The sequence below is a fragment of the Chroicocephalus ridibundus genome, chromosome Z (genome assembly GCF_963924245.1).
Source record: "Chroicocephalus ridibundus chromosome Z, bChrRid1.1, whole genome shotgun sequence".
In the NCBI taxonomy this organism is placed as follows: Eukaryota; Metazoa; Chordata; class Aves; order Charadriiformes; family Laridae; genus Chroicocephalus; species Chroicocephalus ridibundus.
In genome coordinates, this window is record NC_086316.1 from 57,151,843 (window position 1) to 57,171,027 (window position 19,185).

At 36.6% G+C, this 19,185-nt stretch overlaps 1 protein-coding gene across 5 annotated transcripts in view; it reads right to left on the reverse strand.

The window, feature by feature from the left end:
- The window catches only part of SMARCA2 (SWI/SNF related, matrix associated, actin dependent regulator of chromatin, subfamily a, member 2), a 118,060-nt gene that overhangs the window by 39,448 nt on the left and 59,427 nt on the right, over positions 1-19,185 (reverse strand). For all 5 annotated transcript variants that reach the window (XM_063321264.1, XM_063321265.1, XM_063321266.1 and 2 more), the window contains 11 exons: positions 18,385-18,548; positions 16,420-16,486; positions 15,724-15,834; positions 13,963-14,205; positions 13,554-13,667; positions 11,998-12,105; positions 11,336-11,422; positions 9,761-9,807; positions 8,178-8,344; positions 5,147-5,310; positions 3,457-3,684 (listed from right to left, as the gene is read on the reverse strand). In XM_063321264.1, coding sequence (XP_063177334.1) covers positions 3,457-3,684; positions 5,147-5,310; positions 8,178-8,344; positions 9,761-9,807; positions 11,336-11,422; positions 11,998-12,105; positions 13,554-13,667; positions 13,963-14,205; positions 15,724-15,834; positions 16,420-16,486; positions 18,385-18,548 — 1,500 coding nt within the window. The remainder of the gene's footprint in view (positions 1-3,456; positions 3,685-5,146; positions 5,311-8,177; positions 8,345-9,760; positions 9,808-11,335; positions 11,423-11,997; positions 12,106-13,553; positions 13,668-13,962; positions 14,206-15,723; positions 15,835-16,419; positions 16,487-18,384; positions 18,549-19,185) is intronic.

Sequence of the window (19,185 nt, forward strand, 5' to 3'; positions counted from 1 at the left end):
TGACTCTCCTTCTTTCACGATATGTGTGAAACACTCAAAATGAAACTAAAACTTTTAAAATGTTCATCAGTTCAGAAGTAATGCAAAATAGACACAATTAGAGAGGTGACTGGGACCTATTACCACCTTCATAAATTGAGAATGAGGAAATGAGCAAATATGTAACCAGGAAATTTTGGGTTGTGGTTTTCCTGGGTCAGAAGCGCAGTTAGTGCTTCAGTTAAAATATATGCATTTCCGTTCTGTTGTTCTACAGTACTCCCTCAGAAATACCATTCTGCATTATGAGCTCTTTGCTGTCAAAGCAAGAAGGATCAAAAGTGCTGGTTAAATGAAGAAAATGAAACATGTCATTATACTGGAAAAAAGCCCTGTTGAATCCCTCTTTCTCTTGACCATTACCTGCTTACAAACTGAGATGTGAACCTCTGACTTCAGACAAAACAAATTATTTCATAAAAACAGAAACAATCCTTGGAAAAACAATTTACAACTGCAGAATTCAACTAAAAATGTTAAAGCTGAACAGCTATGAGACCCATTTTAACACAATCAGAGTCCAGTATGCTCACTTTCCGTCCTTGAATTATTTGAAAGCACATGGCATTTCAAATCCGACAACAGGTCAATCAAAACAGTAGAACTACAGACTGGTTCCTACATAGGGCCTACTGAGCCTGTGTTACAGTATGTTGTAGACTTAGAATTTTTCATGAAAACTCTTGTTTTGTACTCAGTGAAATGGGAGCATAGAATGCTGCACATAACGCCCAACAAACTAACATTCTGTAGCTTTCTTTTTTTCCAGAAATAAACAGAAAAGGCCTTTATCTATATCCACACACCTTATTTTCCCTCCATTGACAAGATTTCTACACCTCGAAAAAAATACAGTTCTTATTAATGCAATTCCGAACAAACACATCTGTACCTTAACTTACATATAATTTAAATTTTAACATGAAAAAGGCAACTAGGAAAATAACAGAGAGCTAGTTCTTCTCACTTCTAGTAAGTGCTCCTTCAACGTTGAAGAAAGGAAGTTATGTAGTTACACACACAGAGGAAAAAAAAAAGGAGTAAAGATCCCTTCTTTTATGATCAATGAAGAATGTGACCCTTGTGCAAGTTTCACATACTTCTTGTCTTGTCAAACAGAATAACTTGTCACCTGAAAAAAAAAAAAAAGGGATCCCACAGCAGTAGCTGTAACATCCATGTCCACATAATCTGTGGTTTGTCTGAATAATCCTGCTGCCGAACAGGTAGACTTGGCAGAAGAAAAAACTATAAACACCACTGCCAACAAAAAATGCCTCCACGAACAAGCTGCTTCTAATCACCTGTCATACATTCCTACTATTCTAGTATGTCTTTCTAAATATACAGAAAATACCTCTTTATCTAGTACTGCTAGAAGAAAAAAAAACAGAGCAAAAAGGAGAGGAAAGAAGAAAGAAAAATATGGAGAGTTTTGATGCTGAATTTACAAAAACTTCTAAATAAGTACGAATAGAATATGGTGCTCTACATCCAAGCGCGAAAAGCTTCGATATGCAAATTTAAAGCATGCTTAGGATGGGAATATTTAACTAGATGGTCACTAACCAATCTCTTTATTAGATGTGCTAGTCCGTATTTGCAAGTCAAAGTTGTTTTGATATTAATAACTTTTAAATGAGAGATTTACTTTTTCTTGTCAATCTCCCATTTGATATTCAAATTTTGTTTCCAGAGCTGTTGCAATGAAGAAGCAATGGCTGACCAGCGCTGGATGGATGGTGCAAATTCAATCCCTCGTACTCCTTCAGCAGTTTCGGTGTTTGGGCAAAGTTTTGCATAGTCTCTGTCCACAAAGAAATTTTACTTGAAAGCTTCATCTTCAGTCTGACTGTTAGGCGTCACACTGCAATATGAACGCTTGCTTTAAAGACTGATGCTGGGTTATGGCAAGCAAGCCTTGGTTAAACCTGTGCTTGCTTCAGAAAGGCAGACCAAGTGTATTTGAACAACTCACAAGAAGCAGATTGTTCTGAAGTCATCTGTGAAATAAGGCATGTTAAGTAGGCCTGAACTACAGTCCTGACTTTTGAAACATTTTCAGATAAATATTTTCTAGGGCTTTGAAAACGTAACAAAATTCTGTAAATTTTAAAACAAATCCACAGGCTTACTAAAAATTTTTATTGGTTTCAAGTTCATCTATCTATTCATACAGATGGTGCTGGCTGCTTAAGACCTACAGTTTCACATATCAAAACTAGCACATATACATCACCCCATTTCCACATTCACATCCTAAATAAAAGACAATTACTGATAAAATTGACTGTTTGACAGTCTTTAATATCTTATGAAAAGTACTAAAACAACAATACAAAATTCTATCTTAATGATGTACTAGCTTTTTCTAAATGCACAAGAAGACAAAGAGTTTAAACAAAAGGTTTAATTATTGAAAAATGATCTTTGAAACTTTACACCCCATAATGACGGATGCCTGTGAAACACAGACTATAGAATCTTCTTTTCTTTCAGTGTGCACCATATTCAGATGTACAAGGAATAGTCAGAGGCAAAATTAGGTTTCAAACCTCTGCATCTTTAACCTGTACAGGGTATTTCTGAGGTGGGAAAAAGTCATTGCAGAATGGGATTTTTTTGTCTGTATCATCAGTGTAATTGATACATTTACACACTCTCCCCAAATGCGCCTTTCATCCAAACACTGAAATTTGTTCACATTGAGAGTCTGCAGTGACAGGCAAAAGGGGCTCACCATTCCACAATCACAATTCCCAAGAACAGAATGAAACACAGGGACATACAATCAGTGATTCTATAACCTCACTTTCCACTATTATAAGGGAAAAATTTAAACACCCAATTGTTTCTTGAAGAGGAAATTATAACCAGAAGTCCAGGCTGGACACAGCACCAGAAATAAACAACTGTTTTGCTGGCTTGCCCTAAGCCCAAAGTACATCAAAGCAGATCTTAACTCTTACCCAGGATCCAAAAGAAGCATTATAAGCAGGGTCTTTCATGATTGAACCTAAGTAGTACTAATTGCTCAGCATGTCTGAAAATCAGATTACCTAGTTTAACATATAAACAGGATTTAGGAACTGTTTTATAATCTGTTTTGGAAAAAAATATTTGTTTGAATACAATTTTTTCCAAAATTACAAAAGAGTAGAATAGGTTTAACTTGCAATGCCTAATTCTACACTGAGATTTAATCATAGCCATTACATCATAAACATTACATCATAACCATCACATCATAACCATTACTGTGACCAAATAAAGAGAGAAAAATGAAGTTGCGTCTTTCACTGGATGGTAAGAATAGGATGACATTTCTAATTTCAAACAAGATGAAAATCTTTGTAACTGATGAAAAAAATAACTCAGTACTTCCTGAAACATCCTCTCACTAATTAACTACCCTACCTCATTTTCTTCTTCATGCTCCAGTATAGCCTGTAGGAATGCTCTCCGTTCATGGCTTGAAGATTTCTGATCAAACATTCCAGCCTGAATAACTTTCTGATCTACATTCAGCTTATACTTTGCAGCAGCAAGTATCTTCTCTTCCACACTGTTCACAGTGCACAGTCGCAGGACTCGAACTTCATTCTGCTGACCAATTCGGTGAGCTCTATCTTGGGCCTGCAAATCCTGTTAGTCAAAGAACATAGAAAGTGATTTATATTGTAAGTGTGCTACAGAAATTGTTCTCTGCTTAAAGAATGCTGAATTCTTCTTGGTATAAAAAGGAAGTACTTGAACAACAGTCCACCACAATTCACATGGCTCGTTCTTCATTGTTTTCTCTCCCCAAACTTCATCAGACCAAAGCAGGGGGAAAAGCAAAAGGCAAAAACATGGACATGCTCTGTACGGTGTAAATGAAGTAAGCCAAAAACTTCTTGAAAGCATGTGTAGGGACGGAGAACGGCTAATGTATTTACTTTTTCCCTTCTATTCAAAGCTCATAGACTTCCAAGCCAGAATGAACCCTAAAGTAAAGCATCTCTTGACTGCAGGAAAAAAAAGCAATAAAATTACTAGGAAAAACCCCATACGTAAACTTATCTACTAAATGCCATTGCTAGTTCTTAAATATGTTGGCTAAAAATTATTTCATCTATTGAATCAGCTTTTAGCTTGGAATATTTGTGCTCAAACAGCTTAAATATGATCTTGCTGCTTGAAAGTTCATATATATAAGACTGTGAATCAATGTAACTATTTTTTGGTCGGGTGATCACACTTAAAAATGGTGGAAGCAAAAAGTACATTGCAGGTCATAGGTAAAGAATTTCTTTTATTAATTCAGAATCTTACCTATTTTCTTTGGGGAAAAGATAAATCCTTAACTCCTATAAATGATGTTTTTCTACTTCAGCCATAGTCAGATAATGAATGCCATCACATTTTTGCGCTACCTCACAACACAAAAATTTCTTAATGTAAAGAAAAAAAACAGGCAATGCCTATTTCAGTACAGCACCTTGCTTTTACTACCCTTGTTAGCTCTTCCCTTTTACAATTCCCTTCCCAAGCACTACATGCAGCTGCTGCAACCTAAAGGTGTATTTGAAGTTTGCATTAACAGTGAAGCTGAAGCTACAATATGAATTAGTTTATATAATCATTTTCAGAAGCACAGGAAAATGGTAAAACGAGGAAACAGAAGGTTTTGTTTCTGGAAATATGCCATTTAAGTGCTAATTTTCTGAGACAGGCAGCACTCTGCACAGCCTTTAAATACTGCAACCTGCTAAAATATTGCAACCTACCTACCGAAGACTCAAAATGGGGTGTTACCTATTAATGTCCTAAGGGTTAAAGAATGAGTACAGTTATACAAATGAAGCAGGTCTGTAAGGCCCCTAGCTCTGATTCCCTGAGACTCAGATAAAACATATACTCAGACACAGAATTACTTCACTGATTCAGACCAAAATAGTTCCTGATGGTAGCAGTTTGCCTCACTAATTCCTCTCAAAGCAGCATTTTTTTACTTACCTGAATCTACTCCTTTCATCCCAGGCTACATCGCCAATTTAAACAAGAAACCCAAAAAAGTGTCATGATTTCTTTGCACATTTCATGAAGATAAGTAAATAAAAATAACCTGATGAGGATTCCAGTCACTATCAAAGATTATAACAGTGTCAGCAGCCTGGAGATTTAAGCCTAGCCCTCCAGCCCTTGTACTCAGCAAGAAGATAAAGTATTGTGACCCTGGCTCATTGAACTTCTTCAGCAGAGCAGCTCGATCCTCTGATTTTGTTGTGCCTGAAAAGAAAAAAAAAAGCCCACCCTGTAACAAAGATGTGAACTGAAATAATATAAATATAACGTCAATTGCTAAAGGTACATATGGAAGAGAAATTTTAGCTCACATGCTCTTTGCCATCTCTGACACATTCTCCATAATACAGAATGAACACTGGCCACAAATGTTTTGGTCAATTGCCTATCACATATAAAGACAGACTTCTAAATACCTCTTTTTAAGTATTTCTTTTGACATTTCAAAAGTGGACTTTAAAATATTGGCTAATATTGTTACAGCTTTTTATGACTCACATAAATTTAAACTCAAGTTACTACACACAAACAGAAGAGAGTTCCAGTTTTGATTAGTGCCTTCTGGATGCAACTGCATCTAAATATTTTTAAAAGTGACTTATAGAGAGATTTATCAAAATGTCAGTCCTGGCCTTCAGAGCCATAATTAATATGAAAGGATTGAAAATTCTTAAAATGTTTTGTCTTGAGAGTGATGGTCTACAATGGCCAGGGGAGAGCAGGCAAGGAATTCAATCATGGTGAAAACATAGACAAAATTCTAAATAAAAACCAAGCCCTGTGCACTCAGGCGACTGGATGAATTTCATATACTTTAACAACGGTCTGTAACTTTCAGATTTCATATACTTTTCATATACTTTCAAATTTCATATACTTTAACAACAGTCACCTTAACCTGGTCCACTGTTTGCCCTTCCTTCTTTACACTTCTGTCTGTAATTGAAAGCCAAAGAAAGTCTGCTATTTTTATTCAGGTATTGATGTATGTGCAGAAGATGAAGTTCTTCTGTTACTGGGATGGCAGCTGGCTGACAGATGCCCACCGTCCCCACACCCCTATCACTCCCCCTCCTCAAGAGTACAGGGGAAGACAATAACATGGAAAAGCTCCTGGGTTGAGATAAAGGCAGTTTAATAATAAAAGCAAAAGCTGTTCATGCATGCAAAGCCAGAAGAGAAATTTATTTACTGCTTCCTGTGATAAGGCAGATGTCCAGCCACTTCCTGGAAAGCAGAGCCTCAGCGCTCGTAACTATTGCTTTAACGAGGAATCTTCCTGCATCCTCTTCCTTCCCCTCAGCTTTTAATGCTGAGCACGTCCCTTTGGTGAGTTTGGGTCAGCTGTCCCTGCTGGGTCCTGGCTCACCCCCAGTCTACTGGCCTTGGGGGTGGCGGGGCGGTTTGGAGAGAAAGCCTTGACGCCGCTCAGCAACAAGCAATAGCCAATAGCCAAACAGCCAAAACACTGGAGTGCTATAATCGGTGTCTTATCAACCCTGCCTAGCCACAAATGCAAAGCACAGCCCTATATGGGCTGATAGGAGGGAAGTTAACTTCATCCCGGACAGATGCAGTACAATCGCACACACGAATTGCTGGCCCACAGAAACCCATTCCCTTAAGAAGCACATGACTCGGGTAGAAAATATCCTATGTGAGAAGGCAGCTGGATAGCATCTACATATATATTACATTCCAGCATGGAAGGAAGGAAGGAAGATTTGTCATCACAAAACTGGAAAAGAAGAGAAAAGGGTTCATCTCACTAACGAATTACCAGCAAAACCCTAAAGAAAACAAGGAGCTGCATTTGTTATTCTGCATATTGCCATAGAAATTCTAGCATGTAAAAGAATTAATTTTAAAATATGTGGTGTAAGGTAATTTAAAACATTTTAAATGTAATATAATTAATCTTTCTTGAATGGAAGCATTAAAACAGTTGAAAGCCAGAGGCACAAGGAGGGTTTTGTTAGCATGGTACTCTGTTCTTTAGCCAGTTTTGACCAAGACATTCTGTGGCACAGTGACACAGCTCATTTGTGCCTCAGGTTCATTATCCCATTTTACATCTGAGGATAATAGTGTTTCAAGTTTATGTTCATTAATATTTGTATAGAATGAGAATACCTCTTAGTATTACTTTTTCTTCCAAATAAAGCATGATGCAAAGAGTCAACTTAAAACACTGTAAAAAGAATATTCAAAAGGACTTTAAAGTCTCATTTTAATAATACTGTTATTTATATTTTTATTAAGTGATTGCTTTTCTATTAAAAAGGTATTCTGATAAATGCTGCTGGCCCTATGTAATACTATAACGTGTGAGATAAATTCATTAAGTAAATATAATGAATATTTAAGAAGGTCGATACGAGGCAGAGATCATTAACAAGGAAGCAGGCCAAAATGGAAACTTCTTTCAACCAGGTTCAAGCCTCAGATGGGATATGATATTTTTAGTTATTTCCCTTGAAATATTACTCCACTATGTTTCTAAACCATCTTTTCATTCAAAGGTAGTAAAACATATCCACACATGAAGTAACTGAGGCTACTGACCTTCCTGTGAAATTCAGGAAGAAAACTACAGGTACTAGTTTACCTGTCACTGAAATTCAGCTATCCTGTTGAGAACAGCAGTTGAGCTTTAAACATGTACAAAATAATAAATTCCACAGGCATTATCATCTGTCATCATGAGAATACTTTCAGGCAACTTAAATGGTGACAACTGAGGGAGACAGGGAATTACTTAAGATCACCTCTACTGAGAGGGGCAAAAGTACATCTTGCTCAGTATCTTGTCTGTAAGAATAGGGAAAATTCTAGCAAGCTGAAGCTTAAGCGTCTACTGCCATAACTTCATGATAAGTATCCTTGCAGACTCTTCCTTCATGGATTTGTGAAATCCTCTTTTGAACCTGTTTGCGCTATTGTATAGTCACTTCACAGCACTGGAGTGATAGGAAGACGCTAGGAAGAGAACTCAGGCCTCCCATGCCCAAGCTAATGAAGTGTGCTACCTCCTAACTCATTATTTATCCTTGTTTTTTCATTTAGCTTACCATCGAGACGCAGGTAAAGGAAATTTCTAAAGGCAAAGTAGTCTTCCATAATGGTCATGAGTGACGTCATTTGACAGAAAAGAAGCACACGATGGTTAGTAGCTCGTAACTTTGGTAGAATACGATCGAGTAGCTCAAACTTCCCTGAGGCCCGATAAAGTTCGGCTCTGTTGAAGAGAAAAAGCACAATAAATGCCAGAATACCCCTCGTTTAGGAAAGTTTTTAGTCATTATCATGTCAGAGTATAACAAGAGAGATTAATTTACTTAAGATAAACAGGACTAATAGCACTTTTCTCTCTTTAAAAGTGTTCCTGTTAGTCAAAATAAAAAAATAAACACCCATGTGAATTCCCATTTGGAAAGGACTTTTCTTCAATTGCAAAAACCGCATGGAGTTTCAGCCACGCAGAACACCTTCCTTTATGAAACTTAATTCTGTTTCATTATTTATCAAAACAAACGTTATTTCTCAGCTACATAAGCATTTTATTGGTTAAGACATTCACCTGCTAGTTTTGCTTTTAACTGGCATTTACTGCAGCTGTAAGTTCTATTCATCAGGCACGTTAGAAACTATTCCCTTTCTACTCAGCTGCTATGCACATGAAAGTGAAATATTCCAACCTGAACTAATATACAGGGATAATGGGTGGAGTTTGACAGAGGATATACTCTTTAGCCGTATAACCTTAGTAGGCATGAACAATGTTTGGTTGCTTTGATTAGCTGCTCTTCTGTCTTCTATGCTATGAATTGCAAGGCAGACTCTTAGCACTGAAATTCAAGTCATAACTGAGAAAATGAATAAAAGTAAAAAGGATGTCTAAATCAGCATCACAGTGATATGCTTTGCAAAAGTAAGTTTCGTGTATCTTTTTTCTAACTTTGAGCCTGTATTCTCAAAATAGAACTTATCATTAGCAACGGTACTTAAGTCCACAAGATTCATGGTCTTCTGATATGCATACATACATAATCAGCAAAATATTAAATTGTTTAGGAGACAAGTAGTCTGGTATACTAGTTAAGGAGACAAATAGTCTGGTACACTAGTTAAGGAAAAAAAAGAAATGTCATTAACACCTCAACAGGAAGGGGGTCAGATGGAAGATACACACCTTTCCTTTAGAAAGCATCCATTTCTAGTCAGCTGCACAGAGAAGTGCCAAGAACAAAATTTAAATCTATTTCGTTTCAAAGAATGGAAGAAATGCTACTTTAGTTTGGAATAAAGATGGTAAAGAGAGAAAAGCAGAAGGCAAAAGTAACACAAAAGAGAAGAAAATCCCAACTGACATCTCTCTAAAAGAGTCATTCCAATGAATTTCAGATGGTATATAAGGTATTTATAAATAAGTCTACAATCTTCTCTGCCTGTCCTCTTCAAAGAGATGAAGGGTCATAAAAAGCTCATATAACACCTATAGTACTGTTATCTTTTTGTTTAGGTATGTGCCCTGTGCCTCCCCTGCCTTTCCATAAACTGCCCAAGTTTGTTAGCGTATACTTTCTAGAAAAAGAATATGACACATTAGTTCCAACACAACATTATGACCAGGAGGTAAAACTGAAAGAGTTACCCGTTGATGACACCATTTGAGTAGCCTAAATGTTCAGCGAAGGACTCCTGCAGAGTTATAAGCGATAAACAGATTATTACAAACTACACAGTAACCCAAAAATATGCATTCTTATATCAATTAAATTGGGGTTTGAGTTCATACTCTTGGAATCGACCTTGTAGCAACACTGATCTGCTTAATATTTTCCTGTATTACTATTATTTAAAATCCGTGGTTTGCAGAAGTAACTTCTGTCAGCATACATTTTACTACACTACAAATACAGTAGAACCTAATTAATTGATACTAATTACTGGAAGATGCATTTGCTAATTACTCTAATTAATTAGCATACAAGAGAACAAAGAGTGAAAACTACAATGATAATACATCACAATAGGTACTTCATTATTCATTTGTAAATGTAACCACATTCCAGACATTTACAACACTTTGTATCTTTCCAGATACATTATTATATTTATGTATTTTGGGTCCTAATGAGATATGCTATATAGATAGTACATTTTTGCTGAAAAAAGAAGGTGCATAGGAAAGGACAATTTTTGTTGATAATGTAAAAGATTAGCAGCCTGCTAGTTATTAAGATCTTACACATGGCATTTTGAACTAGTGTGTCTCCATCATAAATTAGATCTAAGTAGAGATTAAGTTTCTCTGGAACACCTAGATCTAAAAAAAAAACCACCCTTAATTTTTTTAAGGCAGTGTCTCCACAAGATTAAATGTTTTAAAACTAGACTTCAGATTACCAATAAAAAGCTGGCAGTTGGTCCATTTGTTTGTTGGGAGGTATTACTTGTCTAGCTTAAATTGTAAATTTTAATTAGAATAAATTACTTAGGGTTACAATATGGTGTGATTTATGCTGTTTGCCTAGCTTTACTTAGCACGAGCAGCTAGATTCACTGAAGCCTTTAGGCTGCAATGGAGTTAATTTTCTTAGTAAATTTTCCTAGCAGCTGGTACAGTGCTGTGTTTAGTCTTTTAGTATAAGGACAATATTGATAACACACTGATGTTTTGGTAGTGTTTTCCCTAAGTCTGGGACTTTCCAGTTCCCCATGTTCTGCCAGTGAGCACAGGTGCACAAGAAGCATAAACCAGAAGATAAAGAGGGTACAAACATCAGCAGAGAGTGCATATCAACAACATAAGGGCAGTCAACAGCCTGCCTGCCTGGACACAGAGAAAGAATCCAAAAAGGTGTTAGAAGACCCCAGACCCAAAAGACCATTGGACTGAAAGATGCGTGAACAGTGTGTGAAGAGCGTGTGAGGGGCGGGTGTATAGACCATAGGGACTCTGGTCCTAGCAGTTAAAGACTCGGGTGGTGTGTGCAGGACTCCTTGAATGGTGTGTGAATGCTCAGGCAGCAGCTTCTCCTTCTCCTTTAACACATTTATAAAATAAGGGACCATAACAATTGTCTTTTTCAAATGTGTGCTTTTCAGCATAAATGATGTGGACAGAGATGTTCCTCTCCCACAGATATAAGCTTCAGCTGCAGTTTTCTATTATGTTAGCCATCTGAATAAAAGCAACTCTCAAAATTGAACCTGTCAGTCTTACCTCAATGTGCTGAAACATGTATGGGTGATTGCATATCTTTCTCAATTGCATGATAGTATTCATAAGAGTTTTTGCCCCGCCTTTTCCCTATGGGTACAAACAACGCAAATCAAATGATTAACATAATTTCTTATTAACTAAACTAATGAATATCTTTTGAAAGATATTTTTAAATGCAGGCATAATACACTTCTACCCCTAGCCCAAACAACACATTACTAATAAAAAAAAAAAACAAACAAAAAAACCAACCCAAAAATTCCTTAACAGTAAAAAACCAGAAGCTACTGTGCAGCTGGACTTTCTGTATAAATTCATCTATCATAAGGGTGCTCCATAACGAAAAGGAAAACCTGGAAGTAATCCATGAAGTCGAAGGTACATTATTGGATTAAACTTGGCCAAGGGAAATTCTGGGTTTTTTCAAACATTGCCTGTTTGCAGACAGGCGTTGTAACTGCAGTGAATAGAAGTAGTATCTTTTCCTTGTGAACAGAAAGCATGAGCTGCAATCTTGTAAAACAAAAGCAGGTCTTGATAAGAGATTTCTTTTCCCATGACCAGTAAGAGCACACATACTAATTTTATAAAACAGAAATCATCTTGTTAACATGTTTTATCATAATACATTGCTTCCTACGTGTTTTAGCCTTCATTTGTACCTTCTTGTCTTTTTCAGAACCATCTGTGAGAAGGATTCCCTTGGCTTGCATGTGACGATACAGGATCTTCTGAAGAGCTGACATATCACATTTGATCACATATTCCACCTAGTTTAAAAAAAAAGACAACCATAAACACACGAACTCATGTTAGTAGGATCTAACTGCAGGTTGTCATCCTAAAACACAAACCAAAAACCTACTATCTTTTATCCATACCCTAATACCACATATGATTTCAGTGAGAAGCAATCCAACTGCGAGCACAGCAACAAGTACCTCAAAAGATCATCTGTGAGAGTCACAACTATGAGACAGTTGGATTCTAAGACTGTAACTGTAGAATTGCCAAACATATTTTTTTCTTGTTCTGTAATTTAACAATTTTAAAAAATATATTTTTTTAAAGATTTAAAAGGTTTGTAAGATTAAATGAAACTCATGAACAGTCTTCGGACAACAAGCTCAGTCCTCATGGTTGGACTAATTGCTTTCTTCATAAACAAAATAATGGAAACAAAAAGAAACATGGTCCTCTGAGTACCACTGTGTATGCAACTTCTAAATCCTCCTCTTCCAATGCCTATTAATGGATTTCTCAAATAACACTGGCTCTAAGCGGCAGAAATTTGAATAAAGATTTCAGTAATATTTTTAAATAAGTTTCATTCTCAAATAAATGCTTCTGAGGATACTGAGAATCTGACACTTAAAGGAACAGAAATTCACAACAGCAATAGCTTTCACAACTTTACAAAGATGAGAAAGATTTTTTAAAAAGCCTTTCCTTTGAGTACTGTCACTAAGCATTTGTACAGAGCTCTCTGTTCATTCAGCCAGTGTTAGTCAGCTCATAATACAACTTACAAAAATTTAATTTTGGTATCATTTTAACCCAGATGACCTTAGCACCAAATATTCCCAAGTACACCTTCAAATTGACTTCTAATTTAGCTGCTGTTGTTATTCTGGGAACAGTGAATGGGAAAAGTGATGCAGGATTGCAGAGGAGGACAGGGTGTGGCAAGGTAAGTTGCCCAGAGATAAAACAATGATCTTTCAAATCAGAAGAGACAATTTTATGTTCTGAATTAAAAATCACTTGTTCAATTGCAATAAAAAACTTCATACGACTCCTGGAATATTAACACAGGATCAAAATCTGTCTGCTTTATAAAGTCCTTTAGGAATTTCAGAGAACTGGCTACGGGAGGTAAGGTTTTAACTAGTGCAGGGAGGATGGAACAGGGCAAAATCTAATTCTCAGTGTATGGCTGACTCACTCAGAACTTGAAACCAGGTATTATGGAAATAAGTTGCATGTCTTATATGGATGATTACAAACAGAATTAAAACTGGAATCCTGAGAACGCAGAAACTTCAGGTATTCAGGGCTTCCTCAGCAGACGACTTTTTTTGCAGAGTTATAAATAAATGAACCACAGAAATAATAGATGCTAAAGAAGTCCTCTTCTGTAAAATAAATCTGAAAAATGAAGATTACATAATGCTTAAAAAAGTATTAAAGCCCTTCCAAAACTCTTATTTTTGCAAACCTTTTCTGGCAGCTGAGACTCAACCTCTTTCTTCAATCTTCTCAGCAAGAAGGGTCGGAGCACTTTATGGAGACGACGGATGATCAGAATAGTTTCTTCCTCATTTAAGTCAACCTACAGAAGTTTATAAAAGTCACTACAAGGCAACTCTGTATATTAGGTAATGTCTTCTCCCACATGAAAGGTTAAGTATCTGCAATAATTACTTGCATGTTAACAACCAAACTGACTCTGAATCAAAAAAGACAGTGATACTAAAATTTTCTGGCGCTGTAAGAAAGATGGCTTTTAGTTACGTTAAATCCCTGAGTACAGGGAGAGTTCAAAGACTAATCCATCTATATAAGTTCCTTTCTGTTTTTATCAAAGTGATTTGATTCTGATGTTTTAAAAAAAACTGCCACAGTACCCTTTCTCCAGTCATGGCAAATGGAGCGTTGAACCACTGTTCAAAGGTGCTACAGCTCTTGAAAATGGTTGGGAGAAGGAAATTGAGAAGAGCCCAAAGTTCAGGCAGTTTGTTCTGCAATGGAGTCCCAGTCAGCAGTATTCGTCTAGGGGCCACATAGTGAGTATTCAAGACCTGAGTCAGCTTGCAGTGATGGTTCTTCATTCGATGGCCTTCATCTACTATCATGTATTTCCATCGAATCTGCAAGAAAAGGAGGAAAAGTTGGCAAAGTTAAAGCAGGTCAGACTTAGTCAAATTCCTCCCAACAGGTGCAGAACAAAAGTATTTCAAGCCTGAGACATCAATCATTCTCATTTATGAGGAAAGCCTAATCAAGCATTATCCAAGTACCACTGCCCTTGCAAGCAGCAAAAAATAGAAACAAACACTAGGTATGCTGGATCTGATGCTGAATTCTGACTTGAACTGCAACAGCAAACAGCAGATTCCTCTCATTTCTGGGAAAGAGGTTTGGGTGACCAGCTCTTCAAGGCCAGAATACAGTTCACAGCGAAAGGAGGAGACCACATAAACTCCAAATAAACCTATCTGCAACAAGAACCTTGAGAGGAGACAAAAGTATTTTCAGACAAAAATATCTATGCTCATGAACAACAGCAACCCTGAATTTAGTTTTGTTTCAGCTAATCCTTTGGTTTTAGTCCAGAAAGAAGCAGCGTAATTATGATTATCTCAGTTTCAATTTCTTAATGTGAAAGCTTAAATGCAGTCACACCAGATGCTGAAAGAAAGTTGCTGAAACTGTCTGTTACCACCTGTACTACAACATAGGCAGTCAATATATGTGCCACACTGACCATATGACTAGGAAGGCTTTGGTTTGTAGTTTCATAGATGCTAACTAATTCCATTTTCCAGGACAGGTTGAATGGCATAGTGCTGTCTTTCTTATCTTTTAGCAACGGGTGGGCAAAAACTAGAGGGGAAGGAAAACTCTGAAGTCTCAAACTGTTCTTAAGTGTTCAGAACTATGCTAAGAAAATGCACTGCCTTTGTATCAGAGAGGCAATATGAATACTTCAAATATGTAGTATGTAGGAGAATAAAATAAAGTGGAAATGACCAAAAAAGGGAGAGTAGGACCATATGGCTAAATAACTCCTTAGTCTGCTTTATGTGTACATGAAATAGTTTACAGTACAGTAGCTTTCAAATTAATTCATTACATTTGAGGCATTGCCTGTTGACAGTTAGTGAGCCTTTTGAGAACTGAGCCATGTATAATAAAGAGTCTGGATATCAAATTCATGATACAGGTAACTATTCAGTCATTTGTGGAAAAGTGACCACATAGCTAGAAAGGCTCTAATAAGAATGAGCTTCAGGTCAGAAATAACGGAAAAAAGCTACATTCATGACTGCAGATTAGGTTAAATGCCATTAAGCAGAGTGGAGAAAAGTCATGTTTTTCCAAGTGCAGGCACGTATACAGTACTGAGAGGCCAGCAGTGTACAGAGCACAAAGGAGTTAGTCCCCTGGCCACATTCAGGAAAATGCTGGTGCTTACAGGCAGAAGAGGGAGAAGAGCTATAACTGAGAAGTCCAGTCAAAACAGAGGAGCAGAAAATTAAATGAAAAGCTTAACTTTTATTGAAGGACAGAACAACTCAGGACATCCCTATAAAACAAAAATGTGTTTTGTGCTATGCACCATTTGAAGGTGTCTTAAAGGTCTTATTGTTGAGATGTCATATTACCTTAGCAAGGATATGTTTGTCCTTTATTATGTATTCATAGGTAGTTAAAAGAACATTAAATTTTCCACTTCGAAGCTGAGGAACGAGTGAGCGGCGCATCGCAGGTGTACCCTAAAAGAGAGAGAAAAGTGAGTAGTTACTCTTTATTCTCTTGAAGAAAATATATCACTTTTATGAATTAGCAGACACAGAGCAACCACATGAAACACTAATCCTACAGCACTGCAAACAATATATTGATGCCTTCCGGAGTTCTTCAAAGTGCTTTCCCTAAACTGTTGCTAGACTGTAAAGCTCCATTTATGGGGCATGGGAAAGATGCAACTAGCAGCCTAGCTAGCAGTCTCTCTACCTAACAGCCTCCTTACAAATTGCTTGGCCATACCACTACTACAGTAGCCAAACAGCAAAGTATTCTACTGTGTATAAAATGTGAAGTAGTTATCATTTGTATTACTCTCATCAGAAGCCTTGCAATGTGATAATCAACAATTTCATTCTGCATTTCACTACATGAAAGTAATTACTGTTTATTACAGTCTTCTTGTAAGTGTGATTAACTCTCACTGCTCAGTACCTGATATACATGACAAAAGTTCAGAAGTAAACAGTTTAGAAATGCATGCAGAGGCAGAGGAAAAACTGGGTCTATTCTCATTCCTTCAACTCTATAATCATATAAAAAGCAAATCAAACCTTGTAAGATATCTTCACCACAGAAGGAGCCCATTTGTCAAATTCATACGTCCAATTGGATAAAGTCCTATCATAGAGATTATAAAGAAAAAGTAATATATTTCATCGTTTGCGGGTCAAACTTTTTAAATGTTTCCAAGTGGTTGCCAACTTTTCAACACGTTTCATGTAATTAACACCCATAATTAACAGAATATTAAAAAAAATGCATATAATATAATATAATATAATATAATATAATATAATATAATATAATATAATATAATATAATATAATATAATATAATATAATATAATATAATATAATATAATATAATATAATATAATATAATATAATAAGCATCTCTGAGAGGGAAGCAAACAGAAAGAAGCGTGAAACCCTTCTTCATCTTACATTCAGGGTCCTCTTTGAAACGAATTCATAGCAGTATTTTATGTGCATCTGTGTATTCTGGAGCATAGTAAGCATAAGAAAGATAACCCTGAACAAAAAACCCACATCTCTAAGTTCTTTTATACTACTTATCATTCAAAAACTGACGTTACTACTTTTGAAATATAGCCTCATGAAGTTGGTAACACAATTCATCTTTGTCTACTCAAGTAGAACTACTCATAGTGCCACCCAGTGTCACTACGCTGGCCAGTTTTTGCCCTGTGTTTCTACTGTCAGATCACAACAAATAGTTTCTTATGGCTAAGCTAGTTGCTATCGTGACACAGCAGCAAAAAATAACCTTGAGGATTTTTGGTTGCTTGCTTTTTTTTTTCTCCTTACTGGACTTGTAATGGCAGCAGTCCTAGCTATTAAGAAAAGGCAGGGAAATGCAGCTTTTAAAATGTATACAAGAAAGAGTTTTCAGCTCCTCTCTTTTCAAAACATAAGAAAAATCATTACAGAGTAATTAAAAGAAATCTGATTTTTTTACTGTGCCCATGTAAAATCTGACATAAATAACACTCTCCCTTTATTTTTAACTTTGTTTTACTTTATAGGCCTTCTCCCAGTCATTTGTTTTCACACTAGAGCTCATCATTTGTATTCACACAATTAGGAACAGCTGTGGTATTTTATGTTAGTCAATCAGTACTGCAGCACAGCTAGAAGACAGGATGCCTCAAAAGAAATCAAAAGAGAGGGCCATGAATAAAATTTATCCCAATCCTACAACACATTTGCATACTCAGCACAACTGGTGGACAAACTATCTAACGAAAAGGCCAGGGAACTTCCGCACATCAATCAAGTCACACCCAAAAATAAGCAAACAACCCCTCAATATCCTACATCAGTTTTACAATGCCTGACAGTTCTTATTTAAAACACAGCACTCCAAATCACTGAAACCCACACCTCACCTCTGTAGGAAGGAAAATGCATTAAAAGAAATGTATAAAACAAGCAGCATCTTGGAAAGCTAAGGAAAAGCAAAAGGAGGTAGCACAATAAACAATCACAATCTGGATGTCTGACCGAACCGTGAATATTACTCATCCAGGGCTAGTTATACAGTGCTTAAAAGATCATCCAACCTCATTAAAGCATCATTACTTGGTATGACATGGTGAGCCAGTTGTTTAAAGAATTAAGCAACAGATTTTTAGTATCACAGTTAAAAGCTGAACAGGGAACTGCAGGCATGTCGTATTAAAGAAATACCATCACACTCTTGTAGCTTAAGAGTGAATTACAGTAAACTAACTACTCGGTTTGCCGAGTGGACAGTGAAACTAATGGAATCAAGTGCTTTATCAGCCTTCTGGTTACCCTTCCAATGCCAGACAACTACCTGGGAAGAAATGATCACAGAAAACACTGAATACATGCTCAGTGTAATTACAACGTGCACCTGATCTTGTAATTACATGAAAAACAAGTGTGTGTTCCAAATAAACCAATCTGCAATGCTTAGAATGGTAATAGCAGAAAGGGATCCTTTACTTACGAAAGGGATCCTTTACTTACGAAAGGGGAACAATGATGAGATAGGGGCCATTGAGTCTTTTGTGCTCCATCAGGTAAGTGATGAGTGCAATGGTCTGTATTGTCTTTCCTAGTCCCATTTCATCAGCTAAAATTCCATTCAGATTGTTATTATACAGTGAAACCATCCATTCCAGTCCCTGGAGCTGAAATGAAGAATAATAATTTCAGTTATTTAAAACCCACACAAATAATTAACACCAGTACTACAGAACCAAGGTTCAGATGTCCCTGCCTACCTAGACGTGGAATTTCCTTTCATATACTATATGCATGAGAATCTCTAGCTATCCTAACACCTTCCCCCCACAAAAAAAAAAAAAAACACACAAAAAAAACCAAGATAAATTTTTGGTAAGATCTATATGGAAATCATCACTCCTGTTTAGCAGAGTCCATAAGAAGAAGTCAGATTTCATACATGGAGGTTTTTTTGTACTGCAGACAAAGCAACACAGGCACTCACATGTAAGTCTGATAAATACTTAATAAGAGTTTGTTCTTCAATTTCAACACTGTCAAATGTTAAACTTTCTGTGTATATTTCATGTCATTTGCCTCTGTCAATTAAAACCTTTCAAAACCAAACCCATCAAGTTTGCACAATACATGTAAGCCTCACACTTGCCAACTGCACCAGTGGTATGCTAAAGCTCTTGCAGCACTTTTAGTGTCTGCTGTCCATACCTCCACATGTCAGAGTAGGCCTTCTCATTATGCCTTGTGTATAAGATCTGAGAGCTGGTAGGAAGCCAAAGTACTGTAGCTAAGAAATGTCTACAT